The sequence below is a fragment of the Mercurialis annua genome, linkage group LG3 (genome assembly GCF_937616625.2).
Source record: "Mercurialis annua linkage group LG3, ddMerAnnu1.2, whole genome shotgun sequence".
Classification (NCBI taxonomy): domain Eukaryota; kingdom Viridiplantae; phylum Streptophyta; class Magnoliopsida; order Malpighiales; family Euphorbiaceae; genus Mercurialis; species Mercurialis annua.
Window position 1 is genome coordinate 76162845 of NC_065572.1, and position 14622 is coordinate 76177466.

Here is a 14622-nt window from a genome sequence, read left to right on the forward strand (position 1 = left end):
ATAATTATTAAATATTTGACAAGTTTATATAATTTTATAAAACAAATTTAATGTTTAGTAATTCAAAATCAATACGAATATAATAATCAAATTAAAAATAGAATTACTATACATATATACATATATATATAATATATAATTTCGTTTCTTTGGGTATAAGTTCGGTACTTCGGTTCGGTACGGTTCTCGGTACGGTTATTTATAAAAGATCTAGAACCGTACCAATTAAAATTTCAGTACAGTTCGGTTCGGGGAAAGTCAATGGTTAACGGATATTTTTCGGTCCTGGATATTTTCGATCCGGTTTTCGGTTCGGCTTCGGAGATATCCAGGATCCGTACACACCCCTAGTGGCTAGATGTGAGACTCTCCGAGTCGATTTCAAATCAATGAATCATATTCATCGTTGTTAAAAAAAATTAATAATAATTTTTACATTCTTTTTTGAATATTTAGAAACTTAATGAAGAGATGAACTAAGTGTTCTTTTTGATAATTAACCTTCCATCTTTTATGTATTTAATAAAACAAAATACTATCAAATTTTAAAAAAATCTCCTAATTTTTAAAATTATTAGTAAAAATTTGAAAATTTTAAATAAATATTGTACAACGCACAGGTCTAACGCTAGTTTATAAAAATAGGGCAATACTTATCAATTCTATCACTTAAAAGTACTTTTTCTAACATAAAAAAAAAGTAGGCAGATTGCCACAGGACACTACAGATTGGATTCTATGCTTGAAAATGTGCACATGTCAAGCAAATATGCAAATACAGAGTACCTTGCAAAACCATATCATAAGAAAAATGAACATTAGCCTTTTATGAAAACTCAATTAAATCCTCATTGGATATCTACAGTGCATGCTTAGTGGCTTTTGAGATCATGCTGAATCCCTGTTTGAATTATAGTTGGGGTAGTTTGATGGAGCACCTTGGCGAGACATGCCTTCATTACTCGGTACATTCTGATAGTTATGCTGCATATTCCCTCCCATGTTATTGGACCATCCTGCATTTGGCGGCATTCCTCCACCGTTGTTCGGAGGCATGCTACCCATGTTTTGTGGCATTCCTCCCATGTTCTGTGGACGGCCCATATAGTTGTTTGGCGGTGGGGGTCCCCCCATGAAGTTGTTCTGCGGTGGGGGTGGAGGTCCACCCCTAAAGTTGTTCGGCGGTGGAGGTGGTGGTCCTCCCATAAAGTTGCTTGGCGGTGGAGGTGGTGGTCCACCCATATAGTTGTTAGGAGGCGGCGGAGGTGGCCCACCTGGTCCACCCATGTTGCTCTGTGGCATTCCAGCCATGTTAGATGGAAAATTCTGCATGCCCTGATTAGGCATAGCCATGTTGGATTGAGGGTTCTGCAAGCTTTGATTACCCATTGGTGGAGCAGTATTCTGGAAATCTCGGCTCTGCATGCCTTCCCTCTTCCTGTCATAATTTCTTGACCTATCAAAGTTACGAGGCCTATCATTGCGTCTGTTTCTCTCATTTGCCCTTGCATTGTTTCTTATCCATTCCTCATGGTACTTGGGATCATATGGAACAGCTTTCCCATCAATGAATGGTTCCCCTACAGAAGATACAATTTAAAACTCATTTCATGTATGAACCAGAGCTTGTAGCTAGTAATGAACCAAAACTGTACACAATCGCATAAACACTAACCAAAAATATTCAGTTCAACCAAAAAAAGAAAAAGAAAACAAGCACTAGATTTAAATTGTATAGCGGGTCAAAATGCAAGTTGTTGTGCAAGCCTCATTGCGGATTGGGGAACTAGACACCTTAAACATCATACAATTACGACCTACATGAGAGTCGTGGATTAATGTAAAGGAGAAATGATATTGTTCATTGCATGATAATTATTTAATGGCATGATGTTCCTCTAGCACCAATCACCAATTTTGACAAGACTGCAAAGCTAACTCTCCAACAATAAAGAACACTCATTCAATGAAAGGCCTCACAAAGCCTTCTTGCAAAAATTTGCACTTGCTTTACAGTTTCAGGACTGTAAGCCTTTAAAGAGTATTAATTGCATAATGTGAATACAAGACTGTTTTAAAGTTCAGTAAAACCAAATAACAAAATATATCTAAGTGCAGTGATTGTCAAGAGTGTTATTATAACAAGGCCAGGAAAACATGAAAATAGGGATCCTTGATAAGATTCTTAAAAAAGTTTAAAAACAAAACTGTTCTTTTAAATTTTTATCAAGTCCAAGACATATTAGGACTCCAATATAATCAGCAAAATTACTATGTTCAAGACAATGAATAACTAGAAATCTCACCTCCATAATTTTTGTTCTTAACATCCAAGTATGAATCAGGAAGGACCCAGCGAACCCTGGGCAATTCTGGGGGAAAAGAAGCAAAACAAAATCGTCAAACACAAGACTGACTTTACAAACCGTGATTAGCACAAACTTATGCATTTGAAGCTAGATATACCTTTTATTTTGTATGAGAGCTCTTCTGACACGAGAGCTCCAAATGCAAAGTAGCATCTAGTTGAAACTGAGTAGAGTTTCATCCTCGCTTCTTCCTCACTGTTGTTAGAACAAATTTTTTGTAAGAATCTTATAACACCTACAGTTCAAAATTTCTTCTTATGGAACAAACTGCTATCAAGCATGCACTGATAAAACAGAGGTATGCCATAAAAAGTAGAATGACCAAACTACAGGTGCAATTATGCATATAAAGATCATAGGTCTTGTGTAACTGAACAGATTCTCTGGCCGTTTGAAATGGGAATTAATTACAGAAAAAATTAAAAAACAAAGCTTAATATGGATCCGAATGTCAAACTGAAGCTGCTTTTAGTAACTAAAGGGCATAGTCACTACTTTTGAATATGGTAAGCAACAATTAGATCATCCACTGAAGCAGTAGACAAGAAAAAGTAATGACCAGCCTAGAATACAACAGAGTGGAGTTGAATTTTATTCATCAGATAAAAATAAAAGACTACAACAATAGACAAAAATCATACTAGTGGGAAAATATCAGTTTGAAAGTTCTCGGGCTATATTATCTTTGATCATTTGAAACTCTCAGTAATTAAACTTTAAAAAGGATAACGTTTTTGGAAGAAATACAAGCAGCAAAAGGTAGAGCAGAATTTGCACACTACAAAACAGACGCCATAGCAGAGGGAGACAAGCTATTAAAAAAAGCTATTCAAGGAGCAGGCAGGAATTAGACAAATGGTATGATCATGCTGGAAAGATTAGCAGCAATGAAGACTGATGATCAAATGCAATTATGTACTTTAAAGTGATTTTTCTCATGAAGCATACATCAATTTTGATGCTATGTACGAATACAATGTTGTAAATCATTATTTAAACCAAATCACCACGGAAAGAACATATCTGCCACTGACAACACTGCAACTCATCTTTGCTAAAAGATTTTCATTATCAAAAGGAACACTTAACCAACAAGAAAGAATCATAACCACAATTAATTTAAACTTTATGACTTTTATTCATGTTAATTCCAATCCGAAACCAACAAAAAGGATGAGAACAGATACATGCCCATATAATCATATAGAGGAAAATGACATCAATGGTAAAGTAAAACCTAAAACACCCAATAGGCAACAGATAATTGAACATTTAACTAATGATAATAATAAAAAGGGTCATTTGCATTTTAAATCACTATGTTCCATTTTTTAGCAATTTAATCTCATTCTTTAACTTTTAAATCGCACATTCTAACCTTTCAATGTTTTTCGCATGCTGTAGCCTATAGTCATTTTCACCAAATATAAAACTATGAAATGTGTACAAAAAGGCGGTGTTATGTATGAAACAAAACAAAAAAGGGCTATAGGCTACAGAATGCCAAAAAATTACAAGGTTAGAATATGCGATGCAAAATTTAAAAAATACAATTAAATTAAATTAAAACATCGGGATTTAATATGCAAAACCCCCCTAATAAAAAGAGAACCACCTATAACAAATAGACAGTTGCATCAGACTAATCTAAAGAACATCAATCAATCAATTAAAAAGCACCCAAAAAAAATAAGCTAAATGGGTATATCTATAACAAAAAGATTGCAAATTTACTAAAAGAATATTAAATAATTAAATAAAAAATCATGCCTGCCAACAACAGCAGCTAGGGTTTTGATATAGCTATCAATAATCTCATCTCTGGTAGGATCACCCTCAGGAGGTTCCATAACAACAAGCCAGTGCTCAAAATCACAGCCGTCCAGCAAAATTGTTTCTTTGGGCGGCCTATTAGACCAATTAGGAGAAGGATCATTAAGAGAAGACCTCGTAGCACGGGTCGATAAGGAGCGGGTGGTGGTGATAGAAGAGGAAGATAGAGGAAAATGGGCGCCAGCGGCGGAGAGAGGGCGGAGGTAACGGATGAGAGCGAGAGAGCGAGAAATGATTGGCGTAGGTGTTTGTGTTGTAAAGGAGCGACTGAGGAGGGAGAAGATAGTGGGTTTGTGAAGGAACGAGCGGGAGATGATCTGTGTAGCCATGACGGGTGGATAGAGCAAAATGGAGAGATGTGTTTATGAGGAAACTGTGAGGGAATGAGGGTCTAGGGTTTACGGATATGTAGGATGTAAGATAAAGGTCGAAGATAAACCCCTTCAATTTTAGAAAAGGCCTAATTACTTAAAAAAATGAGAAAATTAGGGAATTACATAAATAAGTAAAATAATAGCAAATACCTACCGCAATTTGTGGACTTAACTTTCATACCTAACCGCCTCAACCAATTACTTTTATACCCTGATTTATTTGTTTTTATACCTAAATAATACTCCACGTGTTTTCATTGTAACAAACTTCTTCTTCCTCCTCAAAACTTTCAGCTCATCTTTTCTTCTCTTTTTCAGATCTCAAAATCACGAATTCTCTCTTCAATATTCTGTCAGATTCACTCGATATACTGCTACATTATTCAAATTCATTCATTACGATCATCAATAACTGCGAATTCAGCAAAAAACGGTAAAAATTTGTTCAATCGAATTGTTTTACAGTTTTAGTATGTTTAATTAGGTTTCAGAGATTTTTCGAACATTTTATCTAGTTTAAAACGTAATAAAATTTATATTACAGTTGCAAACTGTTTCATTCGTTTATTTTTTTATCGTTTTTTATATTATCAGATTCATATAATTTCTATTTTAGTTTATATGTTTTTACAACAGTTGATAACAGCTTCAATGATATGTTTCATTAAAACTGATCTAAATTAAAAACGTATAGATCTGTTGCAAACGGTAAAAACTAAACAAAACAGTTTATTATTATATAAAATAAAGTATAGTACAGTTTCTAATAGTATCAAATGAATTATAACAGTTTCAATGTGTATAAACCTAATTTCTGAATAAAATTTAATTTTATATCAAATATTTTTAATTATTTTAAAGTTTAAAGCAGTTGCATATGTCATTTACATTTGTTGACAACAGTTGACATTAGTTTAAATCTTATTTTACATGAAAATATATCTATTGTAGGTTTAAATGTTGACATTAGTTTAAATGTTGATTGACATTAGTTTAAATGTTAGTTGATATATTGTTTAACATTAGTTTAAATGTAAGTTTACATGTGTTTACAATAGTTGACATTAGTTTTAATCAGTATAATTTTGATTTTCTAATTATTTAGATTTTTTTATGTTATCAGATTCATACATTTTCTGTTTTATTTTATATGTGTTTACAATAGTTGATAACAGGTGCAATAATCTAAAAATTAAATAAAACAGTTTATAATTATATAAAATAAAGTATAGTACAGTTTCTAAGAGTATCAAATAAATTATAACAGTTTCAATGTGTATAAACCTAATTTCTAAATAAAATTTAATTTTATATCAAATATTTTTCTATATTTTAAAGTTTAAAGCAGTTGCATATGTCATTTACATGTGTTTACAATAGTTGACATTAGTTTAAATCTTATTTTACATGAAAATATATCTATTGTAGGTTTAAATGTTGACATTAGTTTAAATGTTGATTGACATTAGTTTAAATGTTAGTTGATATATTGTTTAACATTAGTTTAAATGTAAGTTTACATGTGTTTACAATAGTTGACATTAGTTTTAATCAGTATAATTTTGATTTTCTAATTATTTTAATTTTTTTATATTATCAGATTCATACATTTTCTGTTTTATTTTATATGTGTTTACAATAGTTGATAACAGTTGCAATAATTTAAAAACTAAACAAAACAGTTTATAATTATATAAAATAAAGTATAGTACAGTTTATAACAGTATCTAAATTATTTACTACTTTAATTTTTACTTCAGGAATGGAAGATTTACAGATTTTATTACAATATGATGGCTCATGGGAAGATAATTCATCTTATTCAAATTATAGAGTATCTGAAATCATATTACCAAAGAATTGTAACTTCACAAATCTTGTTGATATAATCTCTACTGAAATGAAGATTCAGCTTAAACAAAATAAATTAGTTATTAAGTACAAAATCAGTGATGATTGTCCTCCAATAAGTATTGAAGATGATGCAAGTCTTACATTCTACAAAGAGCTTAAGAGAAAAGATAATGACATTACAAAATATAGAATATGTGTAACATTAGAGAAAAAGAGGAAAAGAGTCTATTCTAGTGAGACATCAAATGCAACTGTAAACCAAGATAACATGGAATTGGTTTTACAAAATAACATGTTGTCTATGGAAGGAGAATCTTCAGCATTAAGAGAGACATCAGAGAATAGCATGAATATGATTGAATATGCAAATCTTTTATCTGATATTGGAGAGACATATCTTGAGGAAGACTTCCAAGAATTTGTTCAAGGTTCAAGGGATATCGAAATTGGGAAAAAGTACAGGGATAAAAATTCATTGAAGAGTGAAATAAGCCTCTATGCACTATCAAAACATTTTCAATTCAAGGTACATATAATTTATTAGATTACTTTTTATTACTACTGTTTCTTTAACAGTTTACAACAGTTTCTAACAGTTTATAAACCAATATCCTTTTTAGTTTATAACCGTGTAGTACATTTTCAAATATAGTTTCGAAGTGTTTATATAACAGTTTCAATTGTTTTGTACTTCCTAAACTGTATTCAACCGTTTACAACACATGCATACAGTTTAAAAGTTCGTTTCATATACAGTTTCTAATGGTGTACAACATGGTTTATAACAGGTAATCAGATCATGCACAAGGCAATACAGGTTAAAATGTGTTGATGAAGAATGTCAATGGAATCTATACGCTTCAAAGATTGGTTACACAAAAGCATTTGTGATCCGCAAATTTGTTGATATTCATACTTGCCGTTTGGAAAAAAGAATGGGCAGTCAATGTCAAGCTAGTTCAACCGTCATTGCAAATATTATAAAACATAAGTTCATTGATGTGAAGACGATTTATACACCAAATGACATTAGGCGGGACATGAAAAATGACTACAGTGTTGATATGGACTATTGGAGAGCTTGGAGATGTAGAGGAAAAGCTATTGATCTAATAAGAGGAACACCAAAAGAATCATTTGTGCAACTTCCAAGTTATTTACACATGGTAAAAACAACAAACCCCGGATCCTATGTAAAATTAGAAACTGATGAAGATTCTGCTTTTCTATATGCATTCATGGCACTCAATGCATCAATAAAATGATGGAAACATTGCATGCCTATTGTTGTAGTGGATGGAACATTCTTAAAAGGTCCATATGGTGGAACACTACTTGCGGCTTCGACCCATGATTCAGCTGGTAAGATTTTAAATTTTTTGAATATAAATTTTTTGATTATGAAACATTCATAAATACAGTTTACAACAGTTGCAGATAAAGTAAAAAACTATTGCAAACCGTTTCATATAAGTTTTTTTTAATTTTTAATAGTCTTTAATACAGTTTACAACTGTATCACCTATAGTATAAAACCGTTGCAAACCGTTTCAATTTTATATTCTTTCAACATATTTATGATTATTTTGTATTTTATAAAGTTAATATATTAATTAATTTTATATTGTATACAGGAAAAATTTTCCCTCTTGCCTATGCAGTGAAAGACTCTGAGAATAACAATTCATGGAATTGGTTTTTTGAAAGTATGATGGAAGTTTACGGTGTGAGAGAAGGAATGTGCATAATTTCTGACCGACATGAAAGCATAAAAAATGCAATAACAGATGTGTATGGTGAAGAAGTTAAACATGGGGTATGTATTTTCCATTTGCTTAACAATTTGAAGGTAAAATTTAAAAGAAAGCAAAAGGAAATAAAGGACATATTTCTAGCTGCTGCTAAGGCCTACACAGAAACATAATTTAACTACCAAATTGCAGAAATGGATGCTTTGGACAGCCGAGTAAAACCTTATCTTGAAGATGTGGGATATGAAAAATGGGCATTATCAAAATCAGTCCATAATAGATTCAATATCATGACATCAAACACAGCTGAATCATTGAATGCCGCCATCAACAAAGCAAGAGAGCTACCTGTCTCAATGTTATTTGAATACTTGAGAAGCTTAACTCAGAGATGGAGTTATAAAAACAGACATTTGGCAAGATGTACAATTACAACACTGATGCCTAAACATGAAGAAAGTTTGAGGGAGAGCTTCATAAACTGCATTAAACTAGAGGTTAGTTATTACCAGTTATAAACGTTGCAAACAGTTTCTAACCTTATCAAACAGATTTTATAACAATTTCTATTACAGTTTCAAACAGTGTAAATTATAATTTTTTTACTTTTCTTTGTAGGTGGAGCAAACAAGTGATGAAATATTCAAAGTTAGTAATGGTGACAAAACAAACACAGTCAATATTATGGAAAGAACTTGTACATGCAAAAGGTTTCAATTGGATATAATACCGTGCATACATGCTTTAGCTGTTTTTAATGACATGCATCAGGATCCTTATGAATACTGCTCAAAGTATTACACAAAGAACGAAATGCTAGCTGCTTATGAAGACATAGTCTATCCAATTGCAAACGAAGAATCATGGGATATTCCAATAGAAATAAAAAATCAAGTTGTTCTAACACCAAAGGGAAAGGTTAAAGCAGGTAGACCAAGAAAACAAAGGATCAAAGGACCAAATGAAAAGTCAAGCAAAAATAGATGTGGAAGATGTGAAAAATATGGTCATAATAAGAAGACATGTAGAAATCCTCCAAAAAATTGATACAATTCTTGTTTGTATTTTTTAATATTTTTGAACAGTTTTAAATAATTTTTTTCTTATTGAATTCATTGTAAGACAATTTACATAATAGCATTGAAAAAAGTTACAATCCGTCTCTTTATATAAAATAATTTTTAGATCAGTTGCAAACTGTATATAACAGTATATAAAGCAGTTTCAAATCGTTTCAAAAACATATAAGACTTTATGGAACAAATCAAAATGAAAAATGTTTATAAACTATTATATACAGTTTGTAACTATTTTAAAAAATGTTATATACAGTTTGCAATAGTATATAAGTCAGTTTAAAATGAAATATAAATGTCTATATAACAGTTGCATACGGTTTACAAAAAACAACTTCCACTAGAATAGTCAAATGTAATAACAGATAGAAAGATACAAAGTCAAACAATACAAAAATATGAAAATTACATATTGTCATATAAAACTAAAAACAATAGTTCAACAAACAAAACAATAGCAACCAGAGTATTCTAAAATGAACTACTCAGACACATAACCACTAAAATTCTTCCACAAACCATACATGTATAAATTTGTAGCATATCTTCTCCGGTAACTATCAATATTTTCAATCTTCACTAAATCAGCACTAATATCTCGTCCTTCGATAAGATATTCAGCAAAAGTTGTGATGAAAACTCCACAATCTCTAAAAAATGAAAAAATAAAAAAAAATAAGAAAACATAATTGTTAAATAATGAAAATGAAAACAGTTAAGAAACATACCCTTTACTTTGTTGAGGCATGTTCACAACAAGAGCAACACGAAAAGGTTCAGTACGCCCCTTACCGACATAAGCCTCAGAATTAAAATCAATATCATTCCGTTCATAAAATCCAACCTCGTCTAGGAAAAAAAGGCAAAACTGTTGCATAACCGCGCACCACTGTCATAGCAATACAATTGTAGAAATCAGAGGATAAGGAATTGTAGACGTAGAAGCAACGGTGGTCAAAGTCCATTCTCGCCAGAATAAAATGATCTTACTCCTTTCCATCAACCTTTAAATGAATAGCAAAAATAACGTTCTTCTTATCACACCAAGCGATTGGATAATATCCTTCCTCTCCTAGAATTATATTAAACATAGTGTCATGGTACATCCAATCCCCTATTTCCTTGCCCTCCAACAAAGATTTATATGTTGCTTGAACAAATGCGTCAAAGGCGATGCCAAGGACAGTATAGCCATTCCATAATATAGAACATTTCTTCCGCAAATATCCAAAGAGAATATCAATATGCTATGAAAAAAACAAACAGAAAATTAATAGCATAAAAAATGTCTAAAATAGTTATAACAGTTTATAAGATAATCTATTAGAGAATATAACAGTTTATAATAGTATATAAACATAAAATACAGTTTCAAATTAATTAAAGATACTTACATCAGACTCCAAATAGCAACCACTTTCAGAGAGTTTGTAAAAGAAATCCTTCTTTGAAACGCATTCGCCACCAAGAGACATAGTTGGAACCAACTTTCTTGATTTCAATTTATACAATTCATTGCAGTAAACATAATAATAAATATTAAAAATTGTTAAATAAAATAAAATTAAAAATATAATAGTAATAATAGTAGATTACCTTTTCTTTTTTCCCTTTACGTTCTTAGTCGGCAAATCAACGATGTCAATCTCTACCCAATTGTAAAACTCCGCCTCCCAATCAAGATTATGCTTCTCTCCAACATTTTCAACAGTTAGTGGACAATGATCTCTAAATACATTGCCCATATTCTTAATTTTTTCAGGTGTATCAAAACATTTGAATGGAGATTTCAGCACACTTGAAGGATTAACCTTTCTCTTGCGTTGATATTTTGTAACCTGCAAAATTTAAACAAAATAATAAGTTAATAAAATAAATATTGGCATATTCAAAGAAAAAGTTAAAGAACATACCTTTTTAGGTACATATGATGCTGTATCAACTAAATTTTGTAATTCAGCTGCAGTTACAGCAGCATCAATGTATTTTCCATCAAGATTTTCCAGAAAAGAAGATGTAGCGGGAAGAGGTTTTTCCGACGCATTATCGCCCTTAGAATAGAACAAACAAAATAAAATAGTTTATAAGAGTATATAACAGTAGATATAACAAATTATAACTGTTTAAAAAAAGTTAAGAATAACTATTGTACCTCTAGAACATTCACTTTTTCTAGAGCCACATCAACAGTACTCTCATTAACAACACCAAGAGAATCAGTTTGAACATTCTCTTTTTCTAGAGCCTCATCAATAGTACTCTCATTTTCAACACCGATAACATCAGTTTGATCATTAACTTTTTCTAGAACAACAGCAACAGTACTCTCATTTACATCACCAACAGCTTCACTTTGATCATTAATCTTGCATAAATCAAAAATAAAAATAAAAAAGTTTAAAACATTTTTTTAAAACAATAATAAAATGCACCGACAAGGTATATAAATTCTTACCATCTCATGAGTAATAGAATCAATTTCTTTCTCGTAAGTATTAGGGAAATTAAGATCACTAGCATCATGAGTAGTTTCATCATTGTCATGCTAAAAACAAAAAAAAGAATTAGTTTAAAACAGTTTATATAAATGAATACAAATGAATACAACAGTTTATAAAAGTATTAAATATAAAATTTACCTTCTCATTGCTCATATCAGCTAAACCATCACGAGAGTTCTTCTCGATTTGTACATCATCTTGAATATCAGCTTCCTTATTAAATTCAGTAACTTCAACATGCTCTTTTGTATCATTTTTCTTTAAAAAATAAATAAATAAATAAATGAAAAAAAAAAATCAGTAAAAAAATCAATATTCATAAAAAAATAAAATGAAAATATAACTAAAAGTATAAAATATACCTTTTTCAACACAAATATCGTATCATCATCAGATTCAGTCTTCTCATCATCCTCCGTTTGAAACTTTAAATTTTCAATTAAATCAACTCTTTTCTCAAGCGATGAAATATCTTTCTTTAAAACTTCAAATTTACTGTCCACATACGCCTTCAAATCGCGAACAATATCAGCTTTAAAGTCCTTAAAAAACTTTGAACATAATGACTGCACAAGATTATGAATAGGAACACCACCACCTCCATCGACATTCTCCTCACCAATAACATTTTTGGCAGCAACTGAGTCGTTAAAACCTAATTCATTCTCATCAGGTTGAGGACCTAACCCACCAAAATCTAAACCCGATACTTCATCTTCAGTAGCTTCTATGTTCTTCATTGAAACCTAAAATAACAAACAACCAATTATAAAAAATAGAAGTTTAAATCAGATAAATACAAAATGAAACAGTTTACAACCCTTTGCAACTGTTATTGCAACTACTAATTAAAAGCTTTATAAAGTATACAAAGACCACATATATTTAAAATAAAATGAATATGATATCAGAATAATTACCTTCATCATGCTATCTTTGAAAAGTTTGTAGTCCACATCCTTTAAGTCCGATACGTCATTTGGTTTCCAACGTAGCATACGAGGAGACACTTCAGATTTGGTTAACTTGACAAGAAAGTCGGGTACACGAACCAAGCACTCATAAAACCATATCTGAATAATATACGGAAATCCGCTTAATCTGTAAAAATAACCGTTGTTTTGGTAATCCTCTGAACTCACACCAACTAGCTTATGCTTTAAAGCACCTACTGTTTTTTCAAAGATATATCTGCCCCAAGGAAATTCATCAAATCTCTCACAGTCAATCAAATGTACAAGCTTCATCTCAACTCTAGTTTCAGGATGAGTAGATAATAGAAGACACTGAATCAAATATATCTTAGCAAACTTCACAGCGTCCTCATTATCATTTTCCCAACAACGAGACATAAACTTTTTCTCAATAACTCTTCTACTAACCTTAGATTCATCTTTGAAATATTTATCACAAAAACTACTAGAATGGCAGAATTCAGCATAATCAGATTCATCCCCGAAACAACACAATCCAGTAAGAATAACAAACTCATACATACTAAATCTCATTTTCCTACTACAAATATCAAACCACAACTCTTTATCATCTGAAAAATAAACCTCCCTTAACATCAAAGAATGTATCAACTGATGTTGCATAAGAGCGCTATCAAAATCAAAAAAAAAATACCAAAGCAATTATCCTTAAGCTTGACAAACTGATCCTTCGATAGAATTCTCCTAATATTTGCACAAACAGAAAATGAATATGGAACATTGACTTTTCCAAAAAAGTGCTTCCTTGGATCAACCACAAAGTCAAAATTCTGAAAATTAACAACAAAGCATAATTAAAAAACAATATACATTATAATAAATAACAATACATAAATAGCAATTATATCATTTAAGGTTGATAAAACAGTTTCAATTACAAATTAAAACAGTTTCAATTAAAGTTGACAACATTATATAATTGCTGATACAGGTTATCCTGTTTTTAGGACAATTTCAAACAGTTGCTAAATCAGATTAATACAGTTGCAAACAGTTTCATATAGTTGCAAACATATTCATATAATTTCAAACAGTTTTAAAATCACCTAATTATAATTTAAAACCATAATATCAACATAGAAAAATAAGGAATATCATAATAAAAACAGTTAGTTACCTTATTATTACTTGAAGGAACATCTTTATGAGCAAATAAGCGTCTTCGATTTGGTCTTCTATGACGAACATTTTTTTTCAGTATCTGAATAAGGTTCATTATCAGATTCTTCAGAAACAACCTGTAATACCCCAAATATTTTAGAATAATTAAGTCGTGCCACGTGTCGTGAATTTTGATAAATTAAGTCAAGAGGGATTTAATTTAATGATATCGGGAATTTAAAGTAATTTTTATTGAACGGATTATTGGGATTAAAGGAAAAGGGTTAGAAAATTAATAAAAAATAAATTATAAATCCCGAGATAAGAATTAGTTCGCCAAGGTCCGCGAAATATTTTATAGTATTTGTGATAAACGTTTCGGGTCAATTGGAGACCTTTTAAAATTTGGACGCGGATGTGTTTAGGACTAAATTGTAAATTTTGAAAGTTTAAGGGCTAAAGTGTAAATTAGCCAATTAAGCCAGAAAATAGCGATTAAAAGATTATTAATAGAAAATAATAATTTTGGAGTCGTATTATTTATTTAGGTATAAATAATACGTACGTAATTGAGTTAAAGTAAATAAGTAATTGTTAAGTTAAAATAGAAAGTTTAATAGAGAATTGGTTTAAGTTAAAGAGTTTAAGGACTAAAAGTGACATTTAGCCAAAAGATATGAAACCTTCCAGACGAAGGATTGTCCAGAAATGGGAGCAGTGGAATCAAAAAGAGAGAGCGAGAGGAAAATGGAGATAACGCCGTTCCGT

At 30.9% G+C, this 14622-nt stretch overlaps 5 protein-coding genes across 5 annotated transcripts; 2 read left to right on the top strand and 3 right to left on the bottom strand.

The window, feature by feature from the left end:
- Positions 1 to 660: 660 nt before the first annotated feature.
- On the bottom strand, positions 661 to 4644 carry LOC126673699 (multiple organellar RNA editing factor 8, chloroplastic/mitochondrial). Its single transcript, XM_050367932.2, has 4 exons — positions 4140 to 4644; positions 2467 to 2564; positions 2307 to 2372; positions 661 to 1580 (listed from the first exon to the last, which is right to left on the bottom strand). The coding sequence occupies exons 1-4, from the start codon at positions 4529 to 4531 to the stop codon at positions 889 to 891; spliced, it is 1248 nt and encodes a 415-aa protein (XP_050223889.1). The 5' UTR covers positions 4532 to 4644; the 3' UTR covers positions 661 to 888.
- A 1740-nt stretch (positions 4645 to 6384) lies between these two features.
- Positions 6385 to 8895, top strand: LOC126675066 (uncharacterized). The gene is made up of 4 exons (XM_050369641.2): positions 6385 to 6956; positions 7219 to 7792; positions 8065 to 8678; positions 8800 to 8895. Exons 1-2 carry the CDS (start codon positions 6477 to 6479, stop codon positions 7693 to 7695), a joined length of 957 nt encoding a protein of 318 aa, XP_050225598.1. The 5' UTR covers positions 6385 to 6476; the 3' UTR covers positions 7696 to 7792; positions 8065 to 8678; positions 8800 to 8895.
- On the top strand, positions 8376 to 9228 carry LOC126673029 (uncharacterized). Its single transcript, XM_050366980.1, has 2 exons — positions 8376 to 8678; positions 8800 to 9228. Exons 1-2 carry the CDS (start codon positions 8376 to 8378, stop codon positions 9226 to 9228), a joined length of 732 nt encoding a protein of 243 aa, XP_050222937.1.
- Positions 9229 to 9719: 491 nt separating this feature from the next.
- LOC126671207 (uncharacterized) lies at positions 9720 to 10498 on the bottom strand. Its single transcript, XM_050364946.2, has 2 exons — positions 9986 to 10498; positions 9720 to 9907 (listed from the first exon to the last, which is right to left on the bottom strand). Exons 1-2 carry the CDS (start codon positions 10132 to 10134, stop codon positions 9739 to 9741), a joined length of 318 nt encoding a protein of 105 aa, XP_050220903.1. The 5' UTR covers positions 10135 to 10498; the 3' UTR covers positions 9720 to 9738.
- On the bottom strand, positions 10150 to 13956 carry LOC126674720 (uncharacterized). Its single transcript, XM_056105117.1, has 11 exons — positions 13871 to 13956; positions 12679 to 13523; positions 12121 to 12504; positions 11853 to 12016; positions 11713 to 11770; positions 11410 to 11622; positions 11171 to 11308; positions 10854 to 11095; positions 10652 to 10748; positions 10362 to 10504; positions 10150 to 10261 (listed from the first exon to the last, which is right to left on the bottom strand). Exons 2-11 carry the CDS (start codon positions 13354 to 13356, stop codon positions 10150 to 10152), a joined length of 2229 nt encoding a protein of 742 aa, XP_055961092.1. The 5' UTR covers positions 13357 to 13523; positions 13871 to 13956.
- Positions 13957 to 14622: the final 666 nt, after the last annotated feature.